At 45.9% G+C, this 27,421-nt stretch overlaps 2 protein-coding genes across 33 annotated transcripts in view; one reads left to right on the forward strand and one right to left on the reverse strand.

The window, feature by feature from the left end:
* DCHS1 (dachsous cadherin-related 1) overlaps positions 1-15,966 on the reverse strand; it is an 86,456-nt gene extending 70,490 nt beyond the window's left edge. For all 3 annotated transcript variants that reach the window (XM_080567792.1, XM_080567793.1, XM_080567794.1), the window contains exon 1: positions 15,778-15,966. The gene's annotated coding sequence lies outside the window, so the exon portion shown is untranslated. The remainder of the gene's footprint in view (positions 1-15,777) is intronic.
* A 38-nt stretch (positions 15,967-16,004) lies between these two features.
* The window catches only part of LCMT2 (leucine carboxyl methyltransferase 2), a 43,688-nt gene continuing 32,271 nt past the window's right edge, over positions 16,005-27,421 (forward strand). For 23 of the 30 annotated variants that reach the window (XR_013942157.1, XR_013942158.1, XR_013942159.1 and 20 more), the window contains exons 1-9: positions 16,146-16,549; positions 16,973-17,054; positions 17,387-17,567; positions 19,151-19,310; positions 20,007-20,196; positions 21,073-21,180; positions 22,925-23,015; positions 25,101-25,358; positions 25,539-25,766. Coding sequence is in view for 7 of the 30 variants with exons in the window: in XM_080568364.1 (XP_080424490.1) it covers positions 16,317-16,549; positions 16,973-17,054; positions 17,387-17,567; positions 19,151-19,310; positions 20,007-20,196; positions 21,073-21,180; positions 22,925-23,015; positions 25,101-25,358; positions 25,539-25,766 (1,531 nt within the window). In the remaining 23 variants the exon portion in view is untranslated. The other 7 variants (XR_013942178.1, XR_013942179.1, XM_080568366.1 and 4 more) reach the window with 4 other exon arrangements.

A 27,421-nucleotide genomic window follows, 5' to 3' on the forward strand; every position in this document is an offset into this window, starting at 1 on the left:
ATCTGAAAAAAAGTGTTCAAAGTAAAATTACGTGAGAAAGGGTCACAATAATAGAGAAATCAGAAGAATACATTTTTTTTACTTTAGTAGATGATTGCTCATCCCTGTAATTCCACCAGCAATCTGAGTATCATTTGTAACTCTTCAGAAGTGTATTACCATAGCAAGTGTAACACACTGAAACTGCACTAATTTCATTAAAGCAAACTATTTATCCAAGAAATGGCTGAAGCTTAACTTTCAGGTGTTCTTTCTCCTGCCACCATCTCCAGTAATCACTATGATTTTAACAGTCTAGGCCTACGCGGGAGGTATCTCTGTGATGAAAACACAGACGGCTTTTTTTTTAAGCTGTCTGGAAGATTAGATGACTTATACAAGAAAAACTTCACAGCATTTCTCAGGAGCTTGTGTGTTTGCGTTATACAAAAGGGAGAGCTGGTAGATGTGTGCTTATATATAAAAATAATACACATATGTATATAAACGTATTATTCTAATATATATTTCATATATCTATCAGCAGGGCTGATAGATAGGGCTTTAAACTAGAGTCGAAGGGGGAAGGGGCTAAAACCAGGCACGCCGGTGAAGACCCAAGGGAAGGCACGCTAGAATCAGAGGGGCTGTGTGCCAGTGAGGTCCTTCGGGCAGATCCACAAGGTGCTGAGTGTAAGGAGACGCACCTGAAGTGCTTCTACACGAACGCACGCAGTATGAGGAATAAAATGGATGAGCTAGAAGTCCTGGCCCAGTCCTGCAACTACGACATCATCGGCATAAGCGAAACCTGGTGGGATGAGTCCTGTGACTGGGGTGTTGCGATAGATGGTTACAGGCTCTTCAGGAGGGACAGGCAGGGTAGGCGAGGTGGTGGGGTGGCGATGTATGTGAAGCAGGGGCTGGACTGTGTGGAACTTCAGGTCGGCGATGGCAAAGTTGAGAGCCTCTGGGTAAGGATCAAGGGACGAACGAATAAAAGGGATGTCGTTGTGGGAGTCTATTACAGACTGCCTGGCCAGGACGATAGCGCCGATAAATTATTCTTTACAGAACTAAGAGAGGCCTCGAGATTAACTCCCCTTGTCCTTATGGGGGACTTCAACTTGCCAGACGTTAACTGGGAGTGCCACACGGCTGACACGAGCAAGTCCAGGAGGTTCATGAAGCACCTAGATGATAACTTCTTGGTGCAGGTGCTAACGGAGCCAACTAGGAAAGGTGCCCTCCTAAACCTGTTGCTAGAAAACAGAGAGGGTCTGGTGGGAGATGTGGTGATTGGTGGCCGCCTTGGTCATAGCGACCATGAAGTGGTTGAGTTCAAAATTTACGGTGACAGAAGGAAAAGTGCCACCAAAACCTCATCCCTAGATATGGGGAAAGCGGACTTCAGGCTGCTCAGGGAACTAGTCAGCAAGGTCCCCTGGGAAACTGCTCTTGAAGGCCTCGATGTCCACCAGTGCTGGTCATTCTTTAAGCGATGCCTCCTAGAAGCACAAGATCAGGCAATTCCTAAATATCGCAAGTCAGGCAGGCGGGGCAGGAGGCCGGCGTGGCTGACCAGGAACATTCTAATGGAGATTAGGCGGAAACAGAGAGTGTTTCGCTACTGGAAGGAGGGCCAGGTGTCATGGAAAGAATACAGGGATGCTGTTCGTGTTTGTAGGCAGAAAATTCGTGTGGCCAAAGCACACCTAGAGTTGAAGCTGGCTGTGTCTGTGAGAGAAAATAAAAAGGGCTTTTTCAGATATGTGAATGGAAAAAGGAGAACTAAAGAATACATAGGGCCGCTCCTTGATAGGGAAGGTCTCCTCACAGGCAATGACATAGGCAAAGCAGAGACGCTTAACGCCTTCTTTGCCTCTGTCTTCAATGCCGATGATGGGCTTCGGGACCCAGGGTGCCCTGAGCTGGAGGACCGGGACGGTGGGGATGACAAACTCCCAACCGACCCTGAACGTGTGCGGGATTTGCTACTCCACCTGGATCCCTACAAGTCCATGGGTCCGGATGGGATTCATCCCCGGGTGCTGAAAGAGCTGGCGGACGTCATCGCGGAACCTCTCTCAATTATTTTTCAACGATCCTGGGAATTTGGAGAGGTCCCGGTAGACTGGAAGCTGGCAAATGTTGTGCCGATTTACAAGAAGGGTCAGAAAGAAGACCCTAGCAATTACAGGCCTGTCAGTCTCACGTCAGTGCCTGGTAAAATCATGGAGAAGATGGTTCTCGAACTTATTGAGGCGCACCTGGGGGACAAAGCAGTCATTGGTCCCAGCCAGCATGGGTTTGTGAAGGGTAGGTCCTGCCTAACTAACCTGATTTCCTTTTATGATAAGATCACCCGTATGATGGACCAAGGGAAACCAGCTGATGTGATTTTTTTGGACTTCAGCAAGGCTTTTGACACCGTTTCCCATAGGATCCTACTGGACAAAATGTCCACCATACAGCTAAATAAAAACATCATACGATGGGTGAGCAATTGGCTAACGGGCAGGGCCCAAAGGGTTATGGTAAATGGGGCTGCGTCAGGCAGGCGGGCGGTCACCAGTGGGGTCCCTCAAGGCTCCATTTTAGGGCCGGTACTTTTCAATATTTTTATAAACGATCTGGATGTAGGAATAGAAGGTATTTTGAGCAAGTTTGCTGATGACACCAAACTTGGAGGAGTTGTGGACTCGAATGAGGGTGGAAAGGCCTTGCAGAGGGATCTGGACAGATTGGAGAGCTGGGCAATCACCAACCGCATGAAGTTCAATAAGAGCAAGTGCCGGGTCCTGCACCTGGGACGGGGAAACCCTGGCTGCACGTACAGACTGGGTGATGAGACGCTGGAGAGCAGCCTAGAAGAGAGGGATCTGGGGGTCGTGGTAGACAGCAAGTTGAATATGAGCCAGCAGTGTGCCCTGGCGGCCAGGAGGGCCAACCAAATCCTGGGGTGCATCAAGCACGGCATCGCTAGTAGGTCAAGGGAGGTGATTGTCCCGCTCTACTCTGCGCTGGTGCGGCCTCACCTCGAGTACTGTGTGCAGTTCTGGGCACCACAGTATAAAAAGGACATGAAACTGTTGGAGAGTGTACAGAGGAGGGCTACGAAGATGGTGAAAGGCCTGGAGGGGAAGACGTACGAGGAACGGCTGAGGTCACTGGGCCTGTTCAGCCTGGAGAAGAGGAGGCTGAGGGGAGACCTCATCACAGTCTACAACTTCCTCGTAAGGGGGTGTCGAGAGGCAGGAGACCTTTTCTCCATTAACACCAGTGACAGGACCCGCGGGAACGGGGTTAAGCTGAGGCAGGGGAAATTTAGGCTTGACATCAGGAGGGGGTTCTTCACAGAGAGGGTGGTTGCACACTGGAACAGGCTCCCCAGGGAAGTGGTCACTGCACCGAGCCTGTCTGAATTTAAGAAGAGATTGGACTGTGCACTTAGTCACATGGTCTGAACTTTTGGGTAGACCTGTGCGGTGTCAAGAGTTGGACTTGATGATCCTTAAGGGTCCCTTCCAACTCAGGATATTCTATGATTCTATGATTCTATGATTCTATATTATAAACATATTATATACATTACTAATCATAGAATTATAGAACCAAAGAAGGCTTGGGTTGGAAGGGCCTTAAAGATCATCTAGTTCCAACTCCCCTGCCATGGCCAGGGATGCCACCCAGTAGATCAGGTTGCCCAGGGCCTCGTCCAACCTGGTCTTGAACACCTCCAGGGATGGGGCAGCCACAGCTTCTCTAGGCATCATGCTAATCGTGTTAAGTTAAACCAAAGATCCTGCATATCAGGAAGAGGTTCTTCACTGAGAGGGTGGTCGCACACTGGAACAGGCTCCCCAGGGACATAGTCACAGCACCAAGCCTGTTGGAGTTTAAGAAGCGTTTGGACTGTGCTCTTAGTCATATGGTCTGAATTTTTGGGCAGACCTGTGTGGTGCCAGGAGCTGGACTCAATGATCCTTGTGGGTCCTTTCCAACTCAGGATATTCTATGATTCTATGACTCTATGATTCTAGTACTTTCCCAGGACTGTCATATCTGATGTGCAGATCCATACTAAGCAAGACAGCATATCCAATTTCAGTCACCTACAAAACATAGGGACTCATAATGGCTTTGGGATCCTCTACCATAATAATGTGACAGAATGAACAATATGTAGCTTTTAGAAGCCTGTAATTCTGAGAAACATTATCCTTCCCCTCCATTCCACACAACTACAGGTTTTCTGTTTTGTGCTTATTGTTGATTCTTTATTTCTCAAGTAAAAAAGCAAAATGTAAGGCTTGTTTATCATTTACAGAAAATTAATGCGTCTGACAGTACAGATTACAATGGGAAAGCAAAAACAAAGCAGAGAAAGGATCTAGCAAAGATAATGTGAACCACTAACAGATAATGGCAACAAGATGGAGAATTAGCATAGGAAGAATGAAAAAGTAGGAACAGCACGTAAACAAAACGCTCCCCCCCAAAGCATTTGAAAAATACTGATCAGATAATTTTCATACCAGGAACCCAAAGTGCTTGACCACCAGGCTACACTGAAGAAAAACAGGATAGTTGCAAGGCAAGGCATGAAAATGAAGACAAGAGCATCTTCCACATGCTTGAAACATTCCCTGCTAGGTTATGAACTGCAGTAGCCCAGGTTGTACATTAGTCTTTAGGATGTCTTAGAAGGACAATACCAGAATGTCATGTCACCTCAGCTGAGAGATGGAAGAAAGGTGAGAAAAGCCTACTGTGCTTCCCTTCCATTTCTAATTGGTGTTTGCTTCTCTATTGCTTCAAGCCTGAGAGAGGAAGTCCTTTCTTCCTGGGAGCAGGTCCGTTCTGGGTCTTACTAAGAACTCATCCTCCAGCAAAGACCCCTTTCTCTTGGGGTAAGAACATGCTCCATTCCTGCAGCCCTTCTTGCTGTAATGGACTGGACTGGGACTGCACTGTTCATCAACTCCTGCAATAGTACAGCAGGCTGGTTGCTTTGTACTGATGAGAGATAATTAAAACCTTCCCTGGTATTGCTTTCTCCACTCAGAATAGAAAGTGCCTCCCTCTCCATTGCGAAAACCATTCCCAGCTCAGAACAAAGGCCAGAAGTTTCTGGCAAGTAGAGATCTCACCACAAGAAAGCAGGGCCTAACATAATTTATACTGTTTCCTCCCTTGCCATCTATGTGTGGGGCCCCAATGTGATGACATCCTGGTTCAGATGCTATAAACAAGGCCAAATTCATGGACCAGAGACTCCTGGAAAATGGCTAGATGTGTGTTAGGTTACGAGTTCCTGGGAGCAAAGATAATAGTGAAGCTGATAAAGGAAAGGTGAAGAAATGGGGCTTAAGACACTGGAGAGATACTTTTCCTTTGCTAGTGCAGTTCATCTGATCTTCTTATAAAGAAATTGGTGAATGTGATTCTAGTTTTAACACCATGTGGATGAGAAGATCTGAAGTGGGGAAAGCAACACCGTTTCTGATGGAAAATGTGCCAACATGCTGCTTCCTGAAACATCAGGAGATTGGCAAGAAATAGTCATCTGTTAGAGGAACATGGAAGGCATCGTACTTAGAACACTGACAAAATTCACTCACAGTCCAAATCCAGATCAGACTTGACTTTCTGAAAGCCCCACTGTGGATACAAAGATAACTTTACAATCATTTCAAAACTAAAGAGACTGTGTGCCTTCATTCTCTGATTAAAAGGGAGGTCTCAAACCAGAACTCCTTACGACTTAAAACCAGAATGGGTTTAAGTGCTGATCTCAGAACACTGACATTATGCCAGCAATTATTCATAGAATCATAGAACCACTCAGGCTGGAAAAGACATCAGGCTGGAAAAGATCATCTAGTCCAACCTTTAACCTAGTACTGACAAGTCCACCCCTAAACCATGCTACTAAGTTCTACATCCAGACGTTTCTTGAAGACCGCTAGGGATGGTGACTCAACCACTTTCCTGGGCAGCCTATTCCAATGCTGTATAACCTTTTCAGTAAAGAAATTTCTCCTAACATCCAACCAAAGCCTCCCCTGGCACAGTTTGAGGCTACTTCCCCTCATCTTACCACTTGGTGCTTGGGAGAAGAGCCCAGTCCCAACCTCGCTACAACCTCCTTTAAGGTAAATATAAAGTACAATAAGGTCTCCCCCGAGCCTTCTTTTATCCAAGCTAAACAACCCCAGCTCCCTCGGCTACTCCTCCAAAGAATTGTTCTCTAGACCCTTCACCAGCTTCGTTGCCCTTTCATTGGACATGCTCTAGCACCTCAATTTCCTTCTTATAGTGAGGGGTCCAAAACTGAACACAGTATTTGAGGTGTAGCCTCGCCAGAGCCAAGTAAAGAGGGACAATCACTTCCCTAGTCCTCCTGATCACACTATTTCTGATACAAGCCAGGATGTCGTTGGCCTTCTTGGCTACCTGAGCACACTGCTGACTCATATTCAGCCAGCTATCGACCAATACCCCCAGGTCCCTTTATGCCAGGCAGCTTTCCAGCCACTCTTTCCCCAGCCTGTAGCGTTGTATGGAGTTGTTGTGCCCCAAGTGCAGGAACCGGTACTTGGCCTTGTTGAACTTCATACAGTTGGCCTCAGCCCATAGGCCCAGCCTATCCAGGTCCCCCTGCAGACCCCACCTCCCCTCAAGCAGATCAACACTTACGCCTAACGTGGTGTCGTCTGCAACTTATTAAGTGTGCACTCGATCCCCTCATTCAGGTCGTTGATAAAGATATTGAAGAGAACTGGCCGCAATACTGAGCCTTGGGGGACACCACTCTTGCCTCCAGCTGGATTTAACTCCATTCACTACAACTCTTTGAGCCCAGCCAACCAGCCAGTTTTTAATCCAATGAAGCATACATCCGTCCAAGCTTTGAGCAGCCAGTTTCTTCAGGAGAATGCTGTGGGAAATGTATATTTCATTACACCAATGAAATATACATAAGTAGTACCAATCATCCTTTGTACATGATATTTCAGCCTGAAGAAGAGAAGGCTCCAGTGAGACCTCATTGCAGCCTTTCAATACTTAGAGGGTCCTATAAAAAAGATGGAAAACAAATTTTTAATTGGACAGATAATGATAGGACAAGAGGGAATGGTTTTAAACTAAGAGGGTAGATTTAGATTAGATATTCAGAAGAAATTCTTTACTATGATGGTGGTGGGGCAGTGAAACAGGCTGCCCAGAGAAGTTATGAGTGCCCCATCCCTGCAAGTTGTAGTGGGTTTACGTGGCAAGGTTTTGGTAGCAGGGGGCCATAGGGGTGGCTTCTGTGAGAAGGATCTAGAAGCTGCCCTATATTTGGTAAGGGCCCCACTGCTGACCAGAGCTGAGCCAAGAAGTGATGTTGTTTTGCGCCTCTGTGAGAGCATATTTAAGACAGGGAAAAAAGAACGCTGCATCACACAGCAGCTGGGAGAGTGCAAGGAGTGAGGAACAGCCTTGCAGGCACCAAGGTCAGTGAAGAAGGAGGGGGAGAGGTGCTCCAGGCGCCGGAGCAGAAGTCCCCTGCGGCCTGTGGTGAGGACCATGGTGAAGCAGGATGTCCCTCTGCAGCCCATGGAGTACCATGGTGGAGCAGGGTTCCATGCTGCAGCCCGTGGAGGAGACCATGGTGGAGCAGGTGGACCTGCACTGACGGAGACTGCGGCCTGTGGAAGACCCCTGCTGGAGCAGATTCCAGGCTGGACCTGTAGCCCATGGAGAGGAGCCCACGCAGGAGCAGGTGACCTGGCAGGAGCTGCTGCCCGTGGGGGATCCAGGTTGGAGCAGTTCGCTCCTGAGGGATGGACCCCGTGGTACGGACCCATATCTGGAGCAGTTCTTGAAGAGCTGCTGCCTGTGGGCAGCCCACGCCAGATCAGTTCACCAAGGACTGCATCCCGTGGGAGAGACCCCACAGCACAGAGGACGAGAGTGACCGAGAAGGAGCGGCAGCGAAGAAGCACTATGGACTGACCATAACCCCCATTCCCCTGTTCCCCTGTGCTGCTTGGGGGGAGGAGGTGGAAGAGGGTGGATGGGGGGGAAGGTGCTTTGGGTTTCTTTCCTTTGTTTCTCACTTCTCTAGCTTGTCAGTAATAAGCAATAAATCTTACTATCTCCCTATGCTGAGTCTGTTTTGCCCGTCACGATAATTACTGTATGATATCCTCATCCTTATCTCAACCCTTGAGCCCTTTTCACTGTATTTTCTCCCCGTTCCTCTTTCAGGAGGGGGAGTGAGAGAGCAGTTGTGGTGGAGCTTGGCCGCCCACCCGAGTAAAACCACCACAGTTTAAGGCCAGGTTGGATGGGGCCTTGAACAACTTGGTCTACTGGAAGGTGTCCCTGCCCATGGCAGAGGGGCTAGAACTAGATGATATTTAAGGTCCCTTCCAACCCAAGCTATTCAAAGATTCTGTGATTCTGTGACATTGCCCTTTTTATGTACTCTTCAAAATAGATTTTGGTCTAGCTATATTATCTAGTTATATCATCAAACTGAGAACTCATATTCTATTGGTCATCTAATGCAATCAATAAATCCTTTAATTCCTGCTTTCCAGGACACAGCTACCACTCTGTAACCATGAACTGATTTGTGGGACTCCCATTGAAATAACCCTGATGATGACAATTATCCGCTGTTACATACAGAAACATATTTTAAACCAAAAGTTTAAAAACACTGCTCAGTGTTTCATCAGCTCTCAGAATCATAGAATCTCCCGAGTTGGAAGGGACCCATAAGGATCACTGAGTCCAACTCCTGGCACCACACAGGTCTACCCAAAAATTCAGACCATATGACCAAGAGCATAGTCCAGACACTTTCTTGAACTCCGACAGGCTTGGTGCCGTGACTATGTCCCTGGGGAGCCTGTTCCAGTGCGTGACAACCCTCTTGGTGAAGAGCCTTTTCCTGATATCGAGCCTGAACCTCCCACCTGAACCACAGCTTGACATCATTCCCACAGGTCCTATCGCTTGCCACTAAAGAGAACAGATCGGTGCTTATCCTTCCACTCCCCCTCGTGAGAAAGCTGGAGACTGCGATGAGGTCTCCCCTCAGCCTCTTCTTTTCCAGGCTGAACAGGCCTAGTGACCTCAGCCGCTCCTCAAATGTCTTCCCCTCTAAGCCCTTCACTATCTTAGTAGCCCTTCTCTGGCGACTCTCCAATAGTTTCATGTCCTTTTTGTACTGTAATGCCCAGAACTGCACACAGTACTCGAGGTGAGGCATCACCAGCGCAGAGTAGAGCGGGACAATCCCTTCCCTAGACCAAATAGCAATGCCATGCTTGATGCACCCCAGGATTTGGTTGGCCCTCCTGGATGCCAGGGCACACTGCTGGCTCATATTCATCTTGCTATCAACCAAAACTCCCAGATCTCTCCGTGCAGGTCCAGCGTCTCATCGTCCAGTCTGTACGTATAGCCAGGGTTGCCTCATCCCAGGTGCAGGACCCAGCCCTTGCTCTTGTTAAACTTCATGTGTTGGTGACTGCCCAGCTCTCCAATCTGTCCAGATCTCTCTGCAAGGCGTTTTGACCCTCAACAGAGTCAACAACTCCTCCAAGTTTAGTATCATCAGCAAATTTGCTCAAAAGACCTTCTAGCCCTACATCCAAATCATTTATAAAGACACAGAAGAGAACTGGCTCTAAAATGGAGCCTTGGGGGACCCCACTAGTGACCAGCCACCAGGCTGATATGGCCCCATTTACCACAACCCTTTGAGCCCTGCCCGTCAGCCAATTGCTCACCCATCATATAATGTTTTTGTTTAGCTGTATGCTGGACATTTTGTTGAGTAGGATCCTATGGGAAAGTGTCAAAAGCTTTACTGAAATCCAAAAAGATCACATCAGCTGGTTTCTCTTGATTGACAAGACGGGTGATCTTATCATAAATCAAGTTAGTCAAACAGGACCTACCCCTTGTGAACCCATGTTGGCTGGGACCAATGACTCCATTGTCCCCCAGGTGTACTTCAATAATATAATCTTCTATATAATTATAATTGTATAATTATATATATATAATTCTAAATAATCTTCTCCATAATTTTACCAGGTACTGAAGTCAGACTGACAGGCCTGTAGTTACCAGGGTCTTCTTTCTTACCCTTTTTGAAAATTGGTACATTTGCCAGCTTCCAGTCTACTGGGACCTCTCCAGATTCCCAAGATCATTGAAAAATAATTGAGAGGTCCCACAATGACATCAGACAGCTCTCTGAGCATCCTGGGATGAATCCCATCTGGACCCATGGACTTGTATGGATGCAGGTGGAGCAGCAAATCCTGCACACGTTCAGGGTCAATTAGGAGTTTATCATTCCCACCGCCATGGTCTTCCAGCTCAGGGCTCCCAGGGTCCCAAAGCCCATCATCGGCTTTGAAGGCAGAGGCAAAGAAAGCATTAAACGTCTCTGCTTTGCCTATGTCCTTGTCTGTGAGGTAACCTTCCCAATCAAGTAGCAGACCTATGTTTTCTTTGATCCTCCTTTTTCTATTCACATATTTAAAAAACAAACAAAAACAACCTTTTTATTGTCTCCCACAGACCTGGCCAGCTTCAACTCTAATTGGGCTTTGGCCGCACAAATTTTCCCCCTACAAACGCAAACAGCATCCCTGTATTTCTTCCACATTGCCTGACCCTACCTCCAGCAGCCATACACTTCCTTCTTCTGCTTAAGCTCCAGAAGAAGATCCCCGGTCAGCCAAGCCAGCCTTCTGCCCCGCCTGCTTGACTTCCAATATCTTGGAATTGCCTGATCCTGTGCTTTTAGGAGGCAGGGCTTAAAGACTGACCAGCACTGATGAACACCAATGCCTTCAAAAGCAGCTCCCCAGGGGACCTCGCTAACTAGTTCCCTGAGCAGCCTAAGGTCTGCTCTCCCCATATCCAGGGCTGAAATTTTGGTGGCAGTTTTCCTCCTGTCACCAAAAATTTTAAACTCAAATGCTTCATGGTCACTATGACCAAGACGTCTGCCAATTGCCGCGCCCCCCACAATATCCTCTCTATTCTCCAGCAACAGATCTAGGAGGGCACCTTTCCTAGTTGGCTCCCTTAGCACCTGCACAAAGAAGTCGGTCTTCATACACTACTGCCAAATACCTTATTGAAATCCTGTATCTGTCTCTAATGAGCCAAAATTCCTTTATTTTTTTCTCATGTTCTCCACCTTGCAAGTAAGAAAATTGTTATTATCTCCATTCTACAGATGGGAAAATTTGATACAGAGATTTGAGGAGGAAACAATGTAACAGCCAGATATTTGAAGGCTTTCAAATCACCAGAGAAATTATGAAACAGACAGTTTCATTTTTGCACTTGGAGAGAAGCACAAGGCAGTGTCCTTGTCTCTAAAATACAAAGTGAGTTTGGAGATGCTCAGGTCTGATGATTAAAGCGGCTGGTGGAGCAACACCCCCATACATCAGGGCTGTAAACAAAGGCAGAAAGGTTACTTCTGAAACTTCCCTAAACAGAAATTGGAGTCCAATCTTGCTCATACCTTTTTGAAAAACGTCACACCTGGCAATAAATGAGTTTGAGCTGTTTAGAGAGAGAAAGCAAATTGAGAAGGTGTGATAAGGTCTTTGAATAGCATAAACATAAGTGGAATGCAGCAAAAAATGCCATATTAGTTTATCAAAAGTATCATGGGTGCTTTGCCACAATCCATGTTTATTCACAAAATGTCCAGAGAATCACCGAATATAAATACAACAGACATATTTGGTAACGTATTACTTAAAATGGTGAAAGCAGCAGGTAGTATAGGAACTCTAATGGTGGGTTACGAGATGAGGAGTGCCTCCCACCAAGAAGACAAAAGACAGAGTGGGGGGTCAGTATCACTTGATGTGATAGACATTTTTCAGACAGCTTAGGTATTTTTTAAGAAAAACTCGACCACAGCATTGCCTGAGATCAAGCTTTTGTCCTTCAGTATGGAATGGACAATATAATTTAATGAAGTTCTAAATTATTAGAAAGGATATTTTAAAAGACCACAATATTGCATGGGAATAAAACAGGGAAGCAAACCTCCTAGCATATCAACATATCTCCACTGGCATTACAAACACACTTATTATCTTGCTCAGAAAGGTATAACGCTTGTATAGTTAATGACAATCATTGCTCCCTCTCACAGTGTGTAGCAACCTTCCACCATTTTGCCCAGGGCTGATACTGTATTAAGGGTACAACAATTTCACAAGATATGCCATTTTCATCCTATAAATATCAGTGCACTTGTAATTGCCCAAGATCTTTTGGTCCAAGATCTCTGCAAAACAAAAACAGAAGAAAAACAAAACCATACCTCAACATTCTTTGTCCTCACATCTCCTCAGCCAGTTCTTTTCACCCTCCTTGTCAATTCACAAATCTTCGTCCATTATAACACTGCTGCAAATATTCTCTCTCCATGCTAGTATAGCTACATTTCTACCTTAGTTCCCCCTTCTCTACTGCAGTTTCTACAAGGCCATAAAGTACACTACTTCTTTTGTCTTTTAAGAGCCCTCATAACTGTCCCGTGTGTTTCTTAACTTGTCACAAGACATAGGATAACTATTTCTTCTCTCCTTTTTCATCGTCTCTGTCATTAGTATCTACTGGTATCTTCTGAACTTCATTCCATAATTCTTTTTGAAGAAAAGATTTCGCTGAGCACTACAGTGAAAAAAATCACAGTATCTTCCTTGGCAGCAGATTATTTTGGATTACAATGTACTGTTTTGGTTCTTTTTTGAAATTCTTAAAAATGACTAGGAGTTGGCTCCTGTGATTGTAGCTTGTTTTGCTAATCATTGTCTTTGATGACCCAGTTGTATTTTGTTAAGTATTTACGTTGTATGCTCAAGTGTTGCATGTGTATACGTATAGGACTTAGAAGTTACGGTTAGAAGTTATGGTCTCTAAATTTTGCCATATTGGCCTTAGCCTGACAAGGCCTTGCCCTGTTGCTGAGACCTCTCCGTGATATTACATTATAATAAAATGATTGAGATCCGAGATTCATACCATATGTTCTCCAGGATCTTATGTTGCCCTAGATTAGCAGATGAGCCCAGCCCTTCCCTGTTGCAGTGACTGGGAGCAACAGGACAATATAGGTAATGTAAGAATCAAGTATTTTAGCTAGCAATATTGTTCATGCACAGTCCTACTGGATAGCACAAGGCAGATGTGTAACCATTTTACCATTCCTAGATCTGCTTCGCAGATGCAAGCTGACACAGAGACTGTGCTGCAACTGATAACCTGCAGCATGCATCCAAGTGATTAAAATGGCAGGACAAATAAGGGAAAATGCTTCACTGTAGATCAGAAGCACATATTTTGTGTTGCTGTCAGTCCATGGAGAGGCCCCAATGTCTTTGGACCACCTAGAACTGACGCCAGAGCCTTGACTCATGTCGATATCGTGCACCGTTCTGTGGGAGACAACACCTCCCATTTACCTCTTTTCTTGGTGATGCTGATGCCCTGCAACTTATGCTTCGTATATCCTGGCCGTGCTTCTCCCTATAGAGCACTCAGTTACTCATCTGGGGCTCTCTGACGTCAGCTCTGAGGTCAGGCAGGCAGAGCCACGCCTGTCCCTTGCCTGCTCCCAAACAAAAGACTATAGATAGCTGCTGCAGCAAATGCTTTTCATTATGTGCTCCCCTCTCCTCAGACCGCCCGCCTGGCTGGGGGTGGGAGCAGCATGGGGCCCCGAGATGCTTGTGCTGCTCTGCGATGTGTTTTATGTTAAAGGGGGTGGGTTGTGCATTCCTCACAGGCTTTGAATGTCATGCAGAGCCCCAGGGGAATCCTCAAAGGAGTGGAAGGAGAGAGCAGGCGGGGAAGGTTGCCCACTCTATCCCTCCCCCGTGTCAGCCTGCAAAGATGTCCAAACCAGAGGGAATCACAGAATTGTAGGTGTTGGAAGGGATCTCCAAAGATGTGGCAGTGCTATGGCAGCACACCCTCTGCACACAGCATCCACCCCCTCTCAGAAATGCATTTAAAAGCCTTCTACTTCCCACCAACAGAACTTGCTTAGCTAAGCTTAGTCTGGCAAAACACAGACCAAGTGGTGATAAATTAGTCTGCTTGTACACTTGGAGTCTGTGCCAGAAAGGTAAAGGAACCATTTCAGATTAAGACTAACTGTGAATCTAGATGGATATAAGATGGCTATTAATACATGCAACAAGAAGTCTGGATGAGTTTTCTAGCTATTACAGTGATCAGGCTCTAAAACATCTTTGCAAAGTAAGAAAGAGATAGAAGCAAAAATCCCAGTTGCTTCTAAACTAGAGCCTGATAAAATTAAGAGTGATTACAGGATTTTATACCTGTGGCAGATGGGGTTTGGACACAAAGGCCCAAGAATGGCTGCACACCATCTTCTTGTCCTTCACCACAGAAATCCAATAAAGAGCCTCCCCTCATGGAGTGTGCATGCGGTACCTTGTCCTAAGGACAGGAAACTAACCTCCCAGTCCCCGTACCCCTCAGAGCTATTTGGGTCTGTCTTCTTGTGTTAAACCCAAGATGTCCACTTCATGTTTCAGTGTCTTTTCACAGAGCTTGCACAGAAGATTATGGATATAGAAACATAGGACTGGAAAGGACTTCCTGGGACAGCTGGATGCAGTAAATTGAGTAGCCATTCCCCAACTTGCTGCCAAGCATTTTTTTCCATCATCATTCTCAGGATGCCTATAGAATTAGAAATACTGCAGGACCTGAAGTGCCAGCAGGATGGGCTAGCATTCCCTCTGAGTGTTAACTGCAACTAATTCAAAATATCATCTCCAGATTCTAGAAACATGACAAGCCCAACGAAATGATGAACAGCTACCAAAAAGGGAACCTGGAGGGAAGGAAAGCCTTGATCTCTGCAGAAACTGTGCACACTTCTAGAATACAAACACAAGTATGGGAGCTACAGGCTACTTCGAATATGCCAGGAATCACCTAAGAGGTAACACTAATAAAATAAACCTCAGAAAAAAATTTACACGTGGTTGTTGATAAAATGCTAACAGTGGGTTGAGGATTGAGCTGGCACATGGGACCCAGTCAGAAATATGCATACTGATCATTCTCTGTAAAAGTGACATTTTCAGATTCTAACTAATTTAATGCACAATATACTAATTTGTGGAGTCAGATCTAGAGAGAGAGATATTGAATAGGATGCAAGCACAGTACTCGTGACACCTAACAGCTCAGGATGCAAGCACAGTACTCGTGACACCTAACAGCTCAGGCTACCGTGGCTCTTCTAGAACTCCTAGCGCAAGCCCTGAAGAGAAACAACATGGAATATTCACCTCCTCTACCACAGACTCCCCCGTGCCCTTGCCTGTCTGTCGTGAAGACTGCCAGATTGTGAGCCCCCAAAACACGTCCCAAAACACGTGCAGTCGCCGGTGTCAGTTCCAACTCAAGCGCCGCATGGAGTTCCGCACCGCTCCAGCGAGCTCTGCGCCCCGCCGGGGAGCTCACCGCCCCGCGCGGAAAGCTCAGCAGCGCGCCAGAGCGCTCCGTGCGCGGCCACGGCGAGCCCGGCGAGCCCGGGCACCTCCGCGTCCTGCTCCGGAGAGCTCCACGCCCCGCCAGGGAGATCGACAGCCTCAGAGCCCTCCGCACCGCCAGGGCGATCGGCGCCCTGCGGGCAGCCCGGCGCCCCGCCCGGGAAGCGCCGCACCCTGCTCCTGACGCGGCTCCCCCCGCCCCTCCGCTTACCGCGCGGAGGCTGCCCGTTGCCATGGCGACGTGCCTCCGGCCCTCCCTCGCTACCGGAGCCAGGTACGAGACCGCGCTCGCGATCCGCCGAGCGCCGCGGCGGCAGCGCGAGGCAGTGCGTCGGGCCGGACCGCGGTCCCACGGGGGCCGCCGCTCCAGGCCGGTCGCCCGGGGGTGGGACCGCGGGGCGGGCCGGGACGCCAGGGGGCGCGCTCCACGCTCAGCGTCCCGCCCCTGACGCGCCGCGCGCTGCGACGCGGCCTGCGCCCAGCGCGCGCTCGAGCTGCTCGGCGCTGCCGGCCGGTGCGGGCGGGATGGGCCGCGGGCGCCCGGGCGCCCCGCGCGACGCCGCCGTGAGTGTGCGCCGGCCGGGGCCATGCCTCCCGGGACGTCTCCGCGCAGGCGGGACCTCGGCCCGGCCGGCGGGGCCTGGACGGGCTTCGGGGAGGGGGGAGGCAGACCCGGGCGGCGAGAGGCTGGGGCTCGGCGGCGCCGGTGAGAGCTGCCCAGTCCTCGGAGCCCCTGGGCGCTGCTTGGCCATGTGCGGCCCCACCGCCCCGCCCCGGTGGGCCCGGGTGTCTCTTGGCCTTGGCGGGGAAGCGCCCGAGTCTGTCAGAAGCGCCAGCGCGGTGTCCTTGTCCCGGCAGGTGCAGGGCACCGGCGGCAGCAGCGCCATCAGCAAGTGCTCGGCGGCGGAGCGGGGCTACATCGAGGACCGGTTCCTGCCGCTCCTGGCGGGGCGGCGGCGGCGGCGTGCGCCGCTTGTCCACCGGTGAGGAGCGGGCGGTGCGGGGGTGCCCGGTGTCACGATTCCAGTGAGGGATTTGATGGCTTGGAGGAGCAACAGGGCATATAAAGGAGTTAGTTTCATATTGTTATGCTGTCTGATTTGGGAGAAGGCGCTCATATGTTGGCCAACCACATTGTAGGGAAGCAACCGAACCATCTGGATTCATACTTTTCACCCGTTGAATATTTATGCATGCAAAATGGAACAGGTCCAGTTAGGATATCTACACGTTTTCTCTGCGTTATCCGTAGTCTTGATGGTTAAGACACTGAATACTGGAGTTCTGTATATATTATCAAGGTCTAGATATGACAAAATCGTCAGGCATGGAGAAGCTGAGAGAGAAGGTAAGTTTTTTGAAACAGGGTGCCAGTGTTGGAGAAATAATTGAATTTCATTCCACAGGGGTTATTATATCCGTGCCCGTGCTGTAGATCACTGTGTTCAAGACTTTCTGCTGAAGACCCAAAGCTATCCTAGGACACAGGTACAGTTTCTTTGGGTATACTAGTAGTTTCCACTGTACTTGAGAAAAATATTTTTTGCATCTCGGCACTTTTAGCTTATTAGTGCATCTATTGTGATCCTTCCCCGGAAGAGCACAGAGAATCTGACTGTCACTACTGGCTCTCCATTTATCACTCTGACAGCAATATCTGGGAGGGGACAATATCTATACAATGTACTACCTCTTTTGGTAGATTGCCTGTTTTCGTCACTCAACAGGTTGCGTTCTTGAACTTGAATATTCTTCACAGGTAGATGCTCAGGGTGCTGCTAGAGTTGAATATAACTTTTTTTGTGATACTTTATCTGCAGATCCTGTCTTTAGGTGCTGGCTTTGACTCCTTGTACTTCCGTTTGAAAGACATGGGTCTTCTGCATCACACTGTGATGTATGAGGTGGATTTCCCAAATGTGGCATGCCAGAAAGCTACTCTGATCAAAACAGCAAAAGAGTTATCAGCACTTGTGGGAGATACTGAAGGGGAACAATTAGGTATGATACTTCTGGAACATGTTGTGGATACTAAATGTTCAGAAGAAACAAACAAAGCTTCAGCCTTTTAAAAGTTAGGCATGATGTCAGAGGAACTAGGAAGTTGTATATGTTCATTTTCTGGGTAAAAAAAAAAAGGGAACAAAGAAACCATTTGTAAGCATTGGGAGATAACTAGAAGATGCATGGCTGACAATGGGTTTGTGAAGAGCTCAGTTTCATTCTGTGACATCTTTTGAAGTACTATGTCCAACTTTGAGCTTACCAATACAAAAACAATGGCAAACTGCTGCATGCTCTGTGATAGGTCAGGAGAATGATTGAGGACTGAAGTATGTTCTGGAAAACGTGGAATGAAATACAACAGAGACATATGCAAGCCACTACATTTAGACTGTGATCTGCAGTTTAAATACAGATGGAGAACAGCTACCGAGTTAAGTAGAACACAAGTTCCTGCCTCCCATGAGCAGTTGAACACGTCTTAGTGAGTAGCTCTTCCATAAGCTGGTCCAGTTTCCTCTTGAATCCATCCTCATTTTTAATATCTACAACGTCCTATGGAAAAGAATTCTGTCCATACCAGTAACTTTCCAGATACTTGAAGTAAAAGACACTTGACAAAACATATGGCAATACCCTGTTCTCTGTGTCCAGAGGACAAGAAGTGAAGGGTAGGCAAGTTAGATATTAGAAGAAAATAACAGGGAACACTGGCATGGGATGCTTATGAAGACCATTTAACCTCCATTAATGGATGCCTTTGAGAACAGTGTAAATTAGCAGCTCTCAGGACAGGTGTAATTGTTGGATTGCACTAGTATAGAGGCATAGAGCAGGCAATTTCTAAAGTTACTTTACAAACTTGTTAGTTTATGATTTGGTTTTGGTTGAAAAGGTTCAACCAGCATATAGCTTATATTCTTATGAAGTACAAAGGTATGCCATGATAATGTGAGTTGACAGTTATTTCTGAGAACAGTGATCTATAAGACTAGTCCTAGTATTTGCAGAGAGTTAGCATGTCCTAGTTCAGAATCCAGTACCATTTTACAAAAATGAAGTTTGGTTTTAAAATAGTAATAATAAAAGAACAAAAAAAACACACCAAAACAAAAACGCCAAACCCACAACTAAATTTAAGAATATTCTTATAGTTGTGAGGGAAAACGTTCAAATTGTAACAAAGCAATGGTACTTTCTTAGCCTGAACTGAAAGGTCCATAAATGAGAGCTCTTGATTCTGAATGATAGTGGTAATATAAAAATGTTATTAAAGTAAACATAATAAAGTTTTATTGTAATAGTAAATATAATTCTATTGGAAATCGGTAGGTGAACTTTGTATTAGGAATAATGGAATTTTAGGTCTGAGTTTAATGGGTCTCTTACTGACGCTTCTTGACGCAATCCCTTTGTGGTTCATTCAGTTATGGGGTTTTCTTGTATATGTTGCAGAGAAATTGAGTTGATGGGCACAGCCATATAAATGATTGCTGGTGGAGCTGATTTTCCTGTTTGTCCTTTTTGTTTTCAGTACTGCATGAACACTGTAGTGAGTTTGTATCATTTTTGTCCCATAGGAGTCACTACCACCTTTTCTGGAGAAGATTATAAATTACTGGGAGTGGATTTATCAGAGTTGTCTAAGCTGAGTACAGCCCTAAAAGAAGCAGGACTGGACAATGAAGTCCCCACCCTTTTCATAGCAGAGGTGGTGCTCACCTATATGGAAAACAGCAGGTCAGTTGAGTTATCCTGTGTTAGCTAGGTGGTAAAGTGGGAATAAGCAGCTTCATTGTAAGTCATCTTGGGCTGGGAGACCTGCCGTCTTGTAACTAAAGCTCACGGATTCTGTGCAAGTCCCAAACAGCTCCTTATATCATATGTATGATGTGGTAGTATATTTCCAGATGACATCAGAACAAGAGGCCATGGGCACAAACTGAAACATAGGAGGTTCTGTCTGAACATCAGGAAGCACTTCTTTACTGTGCAGGTGATGGAGTACTGGCACAGGTTGTCCAGACAGGCTGTGGAATCTCCTTGGAGATCTTCAAAAGCCATCTGGACATGGTGCTGGATGAGTAGCTCTGGGTGGCCCTGTTGGAGCAGGGATGTGAGCAGATGCATCCAGAGGTACCTGCTGCCTCAGTTGTTCTGTTACTCTGTGAACCTTCTATGTTTTTTTATTTTCTTTAAAAAAAAAAAAGAAAAAAAAAGATAAAAGCCTCAAATGATTGATTTTTGATTTATTTCTTCACACATGGAGGATGACATGTTCATAGGTCCCCAGCACAGGTTTCTCTTTTGTAAATTATCTCTGTCAGGATGCCTTAATAGCATGCTTTATGATGTTGCAGGAAGATGTATTGCATGTGCCATATAATAACTGGGCCCACAATTATTTAATTATTCTTATGTACATCTGCCTGACAGGTCAGATGCCTTGATTCAGTGGGCAGCAGAGCATTTCTCTCAGGCATGCTTTCTGCTGTATGAGCAGATGCACCCTGAGGACCCCTTTGGACGTGTCATGCAGCAGCATTTTAGCCAGCTGAACTCTGCACTTCATTCTTTGTCACAATACCCTGATTGTGAGGCTCAGCAGAGGCGCTTTTTTGAAAAAGTAAGTACCTGCAGCCCTAGGGCACACATGAAACCTGATTTACCTGGGAAAGATCATAGAATGATAGAATATCTTGAGTTGGAAGGGACCCACAAGGATCATCGAGTCCAACTCCTGGCACCACACAGGTCTACCCCAAAATTCAGACCAAGTGACTAAGAGCACAGTCCAAATGCTTCTTAAACTCTGACAGGCTTGGTGCCGTGACTGCGTCCCTGGGGAGCCTGTTCCAGTGTGCAATCACCCTCTCAGTGAAGAACCTCTTCCTGATATCCAGCATGAACCTCCTCTGACATAGCTTAACTCCATTCCCTTGGGTCCTATCACTGGTCACTAAAGAGAACAGATCGGCTCCTGCTGCTCCACTCCCCCTTGTGAGGAAGCTGTAGACCGCAATGAGGTCTCCCCTCAGCCTCATCTTTTCCAGGCTGAACAGACCAAGTGACCTCAGCTGCTCCTCATACGTCTTCTCCTCTAAGGCCTTCATCATCTTAGTAGCCCTAAGATGGTAACTTTAAATTATTTTGGAAGTCATCATCTGGGCCACCTATGGGTTGAAGCAAACAGGGACAAGGCGAAGCCACTGACCTTTCTGGTAAACATGGCTAGTCATTTGAAGGTCTCTGCACCAACTTGCAGCCTATGTTCTGGTATGGAATTAAGGCAAGATGGGTTCCTCTGAGGCTTTTAATGTAATTAAGTTTTTCAGAGTTTTACAGGCAAGATGTCTATTCTCATCGCAATCTGGGCTGCTGCTGTTTCAGCTAGACAGTCCTAAAGGCTCATGCAGGCACTTTATTTAAGGTCTTTATTTTCTTGTGGGAAGTGAGTCTCTATTCTTCCAGAAGTAATGATTTTGAGGGATTTCTGTTTTAGGGCTGGACTGAGTGCAGTGTCATGGATATGAATGAGTTTTTCACCTGTTGTACTCCAGAAAATGAACAACAAAGAGTGCAGGCTCTGGAGCCTTTTGATGAATATGAGGTAATCCTCCTCAAGTAACATTGGAAGAAAACTCTCTTCTATATTAGAAAAGCTTCTTATTCCTTCCTCAGTGAGTGATCTGAGGAGACAGTCTTAGCGTAGCAAAGTAGCTGGTGGTGTAAGGGATGCTGTATATACTAAAAGTTCACATGGGTTCAAGGGGCAATTCTTTTAATGAAAGAAATCAATTGAGTATTATTTAAATACATAAAAAAATATACCTGGTGTAAGGTTCCTGACCTGCAAATGTCTGGGAGCTTTCCTGGGTGGAGTATGTGCTTCTCTTGCATTTTCCTAGTCAACTACCATTTGTCGTTGTTGAATACAGTTTACTATCTTCAGATATCTTTTGGTCTGATTTTGTGATGCCGTTCCTATAATTGAAATTCAACTATGACTATATTCTGTGCCATTTTTGTGTTAACTGCTGGCAAATTTGCAACTATTGGAAGTCTCGGAGAGAAGATAGGACAAGGACAATGAATAACTTTGAGATAAGTGTTGTGTAGGATACTTACTAGAAGTTTCCTTTTCAACCTTGTGGTTCTCTATTTATAACTCTTTCTAGAAATTTAATAGCACACAGTATGAAAACAACTTAATGTACTTGCATTTATTTTGCCACCACGCAGGATCTGCTGTGCTGCATGAACAAAAACATTGACTGAAAGATTCTGGCAGATTTGCAAAGTGGTGTAGCAATGTCTACAGTAATTATTGTAGATCAAGGAAAATATTCATACAGTGAGAAAGTAAAGACTTTTTACCATTTCCTTACAGAGGAGGTTTACAAGTCCACATCAGACATTCTGCATAAGAGTAAGATACATATAAGCAGAGACCTCTACAATTAACCTTTCAGATCCAGGTCTTATTGGCAATAAGCTTGATAGAATTAGGTTAGAAATGCAAAATACATACTTACTGCTGAGGGTGACTAGTTTTTGGAATAATTTTCCTAGAGACGAATAGTGTATTCTTCCCCTTTAAGTATTTTGTGGGGTTTTTGGCCTTTTAAATTCATGTTTGTGCTGTCTTGTCACATAATTGGCTGAATTATTCAATCCTCTGGGAATGAACATATTCAATTCCTCAATGTGCACAAAAGCCAGGGTGTAGTTTGGCATTGCTGCTAACTTCCAGTACAGTACTCTGCTTGTGCTTCTGCCTTTGAGTGATTCTACGGCGAAACTGTAAATCATATTTAGGTATTGTCGACCGTCAGAGACCATGTTGCACCTTTGAACATTTGTGATTTCTTTGGAATCACTTACATTCCATGACCTTTATGAAATCTTAATTCCGCTGGTATACAACCTGCAGTCTTTTTTTATGATCAGAACTGGGTAGCATAAAAGGAAGCTGGTTCCAAAAAATCGTGTTCTTCATGCAATTTGTAATGAAGCTGTGGAATTCCTTGCTGTAGTATGTTACAGGTGAAGGAGGTTTATGTGAGTTTAAAAAGCAACTGTATAGGTTCCTGGATGAGAAATCCAGGGGCTGTTTGATAAAACAGAAAAGCCCTGGGCTGTAAATTTTTGGGAGAGGGGAAGATATTCCTGTATACATACTTGTTCTTTCTCAGATTCAGCTTTAGGCTTTTTATTTTGGCCACTGTTGGAAACACTGTTAAGCCAGGTTGATTTATGACTTTATCACTCTGGCCATTCTTAGATCCTTACTGCCACTTGCTCTGAGATTCTTGGGAGCCCTTGTTTGTTTTTGTTTCTTTGGCTTTCTACAGGAATGGCATCTGAAATGTTCTCATTACTTTGTCTTGACTGCATCAAAGGGGATGGAACCTTCCTGGACTCCATTGTTATCCAGTATGACAGGTACATACTGACTAGTTTTTATAGTCTTTTATCTCATGCAGGCCCCTGTGAGGAATTTTAGGAGACAGTAGAATTCTGTAAGGAACGAATGCGATGCTACCACCTGATTAGCTTTCTCCATCCTCATCACAATGATTTCACAGTCTTCAGCGAAGCCAGAGCCGTGTCCTGGCTGGTGGTTCTGATCAGTTTCATTCTGATAATTTATTGAACATTACAGTCCTAACAGTTCTTCCTTCTGTTTATAGATGGCTGCAACACAAGGCTACCCTGCTCTTCCTCCTATTTTGGGGATCCACCAGACTCTGTCTTTTCAATTTATTCCCACTTGCCTCCATACATGGCTCTCTGAGCCATTCTATTCTTCCAGGATAGGTTGTTATATGTTATAGCTAGTGCACCATCAAAACAGTCCAGGACAACACTCAGGACTGTGTAACACAAGTTTTTTTGTTGTTGTTGTTTTGTTATCTCCTGTGGGTGGAATTGTGTATGTAGCATTTCTGTTTCTGAAATGTTCTTCTGTATGTTGCTTTTTTTTTTTAAATGGGAGAAAAGTGGTACAGCAGGAGTAAAGCCAAGACCAAGGCTGTGTTTCCATGTTTCCATGATAAAAAAGACTTGGCAGCAGTAGCAGTCCAAGAAATTCCTGCATTTGGCTGTTTGCTTCCTTTTTCAGAGTGGAAAGAAGATTATTTTTAACCTGGTTAAGATCACTGGTCTTGTTCGCAGTACAGCACCACAAGCAGTTCTGTCTGCATCTGAAGATTAAAATCTGTGTTATAGGGAGCAGAAAGGGCTGGAAAAGAATCATAGAATCATAGAACGGCTTAGATTGGAAGGAGCCTTAAAGATCATCTAATTCCAACCCTCCTGCCATGGGCCCGGACACCTCCCATTAGACCAGGTTGCCCAAAGCCCCATCCAAGCTGGCCTTAAACACTTCAGGGATGGGGCATCCACAACTTCTCTGAGCAACCTGTTCCACTGCCTCAACACCCTCAGAGTAAAGAATTTCTTCTGAATATCTAATCTAAATCTACCCTTTTTTAGTTTAAAATTATTACTACTTTTCCTACAGTCCCTGATAATGAGTCCCTCTCTTGCCCCCTTTAGGTACTGTAAGGCTGCAATGAGGTCTTCCCAGAGCCTTTTCTTCTCCAAGCTAAACAGCCAACTCCTTCAGCCTGTCTTCATAGGGGAGGTGCTCCAGCCTTCTGATCATCCTTATGGCCCTTCTTTGGACTCACTCTAATAAGTCCATGTCCTTCTTGTGCTGGGCACCCCAGAGCTGAACGCAGTACTCCAGGAGGGGTCTCACAAGAGCAGAGTAGAGGGGGACAATCATGTCCCTTGACCTGCTGGCCACACTTCTTTTGATGAAGCCCAGGATATGGTTGGCTTTCTAGGCTGCAAGCACACATTGCTGGCTTGTGTTGAGCTTCTCATCAACCAACACCCCCAGGTCCTTCTCCTCAGAGCTGTTTTCATTCCATTCTCCACCCAGCCTGTATTTGTGCTTGGGATTGCCCTAGCCTAGTTGCAAAGACTTTGCGCTTGGCCTTGCTGAACTCCGTGACATTTGCACAGGCTCACCTCTCAAGCCTGTCGAAGTCTCTGGATGGCATCCCTAGCCTCCAGCATGTTGACCGCACACAGCTTGGTGTCATCGGCAAAGCTGCTGAGGGTGCACTCAATCTCACTGTCCATGTCACCAACAAAGATGTTAAATAGTGCCAGTCGCAATACTGACCCCTGAGGAACACCTTTCGTTACTGATCTCCACTTGGATATTGAGCCGTTGACCACAACTCTTTGAGAGTTACCATCCAGCCAATTCCTTACCCACCTAGTGGTCCATCCATTAAATCCATGTCTCCAATTTAGAGACAAGTTGACACAGGGTAGTGTAAATCATTACAGCTTGATTTCTAGGGCATGTCAGATTGTCAATTGGCAGTATCAACTTGCTTTACAGTTTTTTCTTTTTGAAAAGCTGAATAGATGTGCTTAATCTGTCATTTTAAGTGTGGGTGTTGCTTCTTTGTATGAAATTTAACATGCTTTGTTTCTCATTGCCTTCAGTTCCTCATCATCATGATCCTGTCAGGATGGTTGGGAGTATCAATGCATTGGTGTGTGAAGTGCACTCTGAAACTTCTGGCTTGAGACGTTACGGTCACCACTCTGCTCTTATCAAACCCAATGTAATTCTAACCACTGGAGGCTTTGGGGAGGAGAATGGACAGCACTGTCGTATGAGAAATTTTCATGTGCTAATTAAGCATGCAGGCTACTGGAAGGCTGGATGTGTGAAAAAGGAAAATCCTGATAAAAGATGGGGTGAGTATCACAAGTTGGGTATCGATGGCAAGGATAAGGAGGATGTTTTTGTGCTAGCTATGAAATAATGTCTAGTGGAAAGTGATGTCAGAGTGCAATTACACTGGCAGTCAAAGAGATGCAAAGGTTCTGAATTTCATGGAAGATCGGTGTGAACTGTGATGTCTTCTCTCTCTACAGATGAGCGATTGTACCATACTGTGTCATGTCTCTCAAGCAGCCTGGCCCTGGTGGTAGGAGGACGAACATCCCCATGTGCAGCTTTGGGAATGCTGTGGCTAAAGTTCCCCAAAACCTGTAACGACTTGGATCCAAATGACAATACAGTGGAGCTTGTAAGTTTGCAGCCTGCTGCTGAACCATTTGCTTTGCGCTGGAGACACAGTACAACTGAAGTAATATTCAAAGGTAAAAATGGAAAACGGGCTACGGTCATTCCATGATGCTTTTTCTCCACTGTTCCTTCACTGACACTCTCTTCCCCTGCTCCAGCATGGTGTTCCTCTCACAGGATGCAGTCCTTCCCGAACTGATCATATGCGAGCTTCCCACAGGCAGCAGCTCTTCAAGAATTGCTCCCATATGGGTCCATACTATGGGGTCCATCCTTTAGGAGCAAACTTTTCCAACAGGGGTCCCCCGTAGGTGTCAGCTCCTGCCAGATCACCTGCTCCTGCATGGGTTCCTCTCCACAGGCTACAGCACCAGCACAGATTCTTCTCTGGCAGAGGCTCTCCATGGGCCGCAGCCTCCTTCAGGACATATTCACCTGCTCCACCGTGGCCTCCTCCACAGGCTGCAGCATGGAAATCTGCTCCACCATGCTGCTCCACCATCTGCGCCACTCCGTGGGCTGCAGGGGGATAGCCTGTTCCACCATGGGCATCTCCACAGGCCATAGGGGAACTTCTGCTCCAGCACCAGGAGTAGTTCCTGTTCTCCTGCACTGACCTTGGTGTCTGCATGGTTGTTTCTCACTCTTCTCTTGGGCTGCTTTTCTGCAGGAGTTTTTTTCCCTTTCTTAAACATGCTCTCACAGGGGCACAAACAACATCATATAGTGTCTCGCCTCTGGCCAGCAGCAGATTCCTTTTTGGAGCTGGCTGCAACTGGCTCTTATTTGACATGGGATAGCTTCTGGACTCTTCTCACGCTTGCAGCCCCCTGCTACCAAAACCTTGCCACATAAACCCAATACAGGGGGAAGGTGTTTCAGTTTGCTTTTAGTTTCTCACTGTTCTAGCCTGTAAGTTATAGGTTATAAATCATATTAACCTCCCTATGCTGAGTCTGTTTTGCCCATGATGATAACTGGCGAGTGATCTCCTTATCCTTATCTCAACCTTTCCGCCCTTTCCATCATATTTTCTCCTTTTGCTTTGAGGAGGAGGGGGAGTGAAAGAGTGGCTATGGTGGATTTCAGCTGCCCATCAGTGTAAAACCACCACACACTCCTAGTTTTAACACAACTATCACAGAATGAGTACCCTCTAAAGTACAAAAGAAATTAAAAAGGGCTCTTCTCGAAACGTGAAATGTGATAATTTCTGATTACATATGCCACGTAATCCCCAGTGGTAAGTAGAATTTAAACCTAGGTATTTAATTTGTTTTGGAAGACTGATTCTTTGAGATCGTTTATGGCTGAAGTGATTCATGATCGATCGTGCCAGAAAAAAGTTTCAGGACTTCCTTTTTGAAGAGCAGTGTTTTAATTTTAGAGCATTATGGAGTAGGATCCCTAGCTCTTTTTTTTGGAAGAAGTGCCTCAGAAGAAATGTTGCACTTCTGTTAGCAGTTGATAACTATTCATTAGTTGTGAGGTGTAGAATCAAGACCAGCAATGGCACACTGAAGGTTTCTCTAGTAAAGATAATGACTGTAATGGATGAAAACTAGAGCAGTTGTTAGCTAGTCAGTGGTGAGACTGAGAGTGGAATTCAGGAGATTAAAGCTGTTCTTTCTTAAGCTATGTCATTCTCTACTAGCTGGCAAGGTGTTACTGAAGGAGAGCACCAGGGGAATTGCTAAGCAGTTTTTAATCTAGTCTATAGTATAAGCAT

The sequence above is a fragment of the Anser brachyrhynchus genome (genome assembly GCF_964034855.1).
Source record: "Anser brachyrhynchus genome assembly, chromosome: 1".
Taxonomy (NCBI): domain Eukaryota; kingdom Metazoa; phylum Chordata; class Aves; order Anseriformes; family Anatidae; genus Anser; species Anser brachyrhynchus.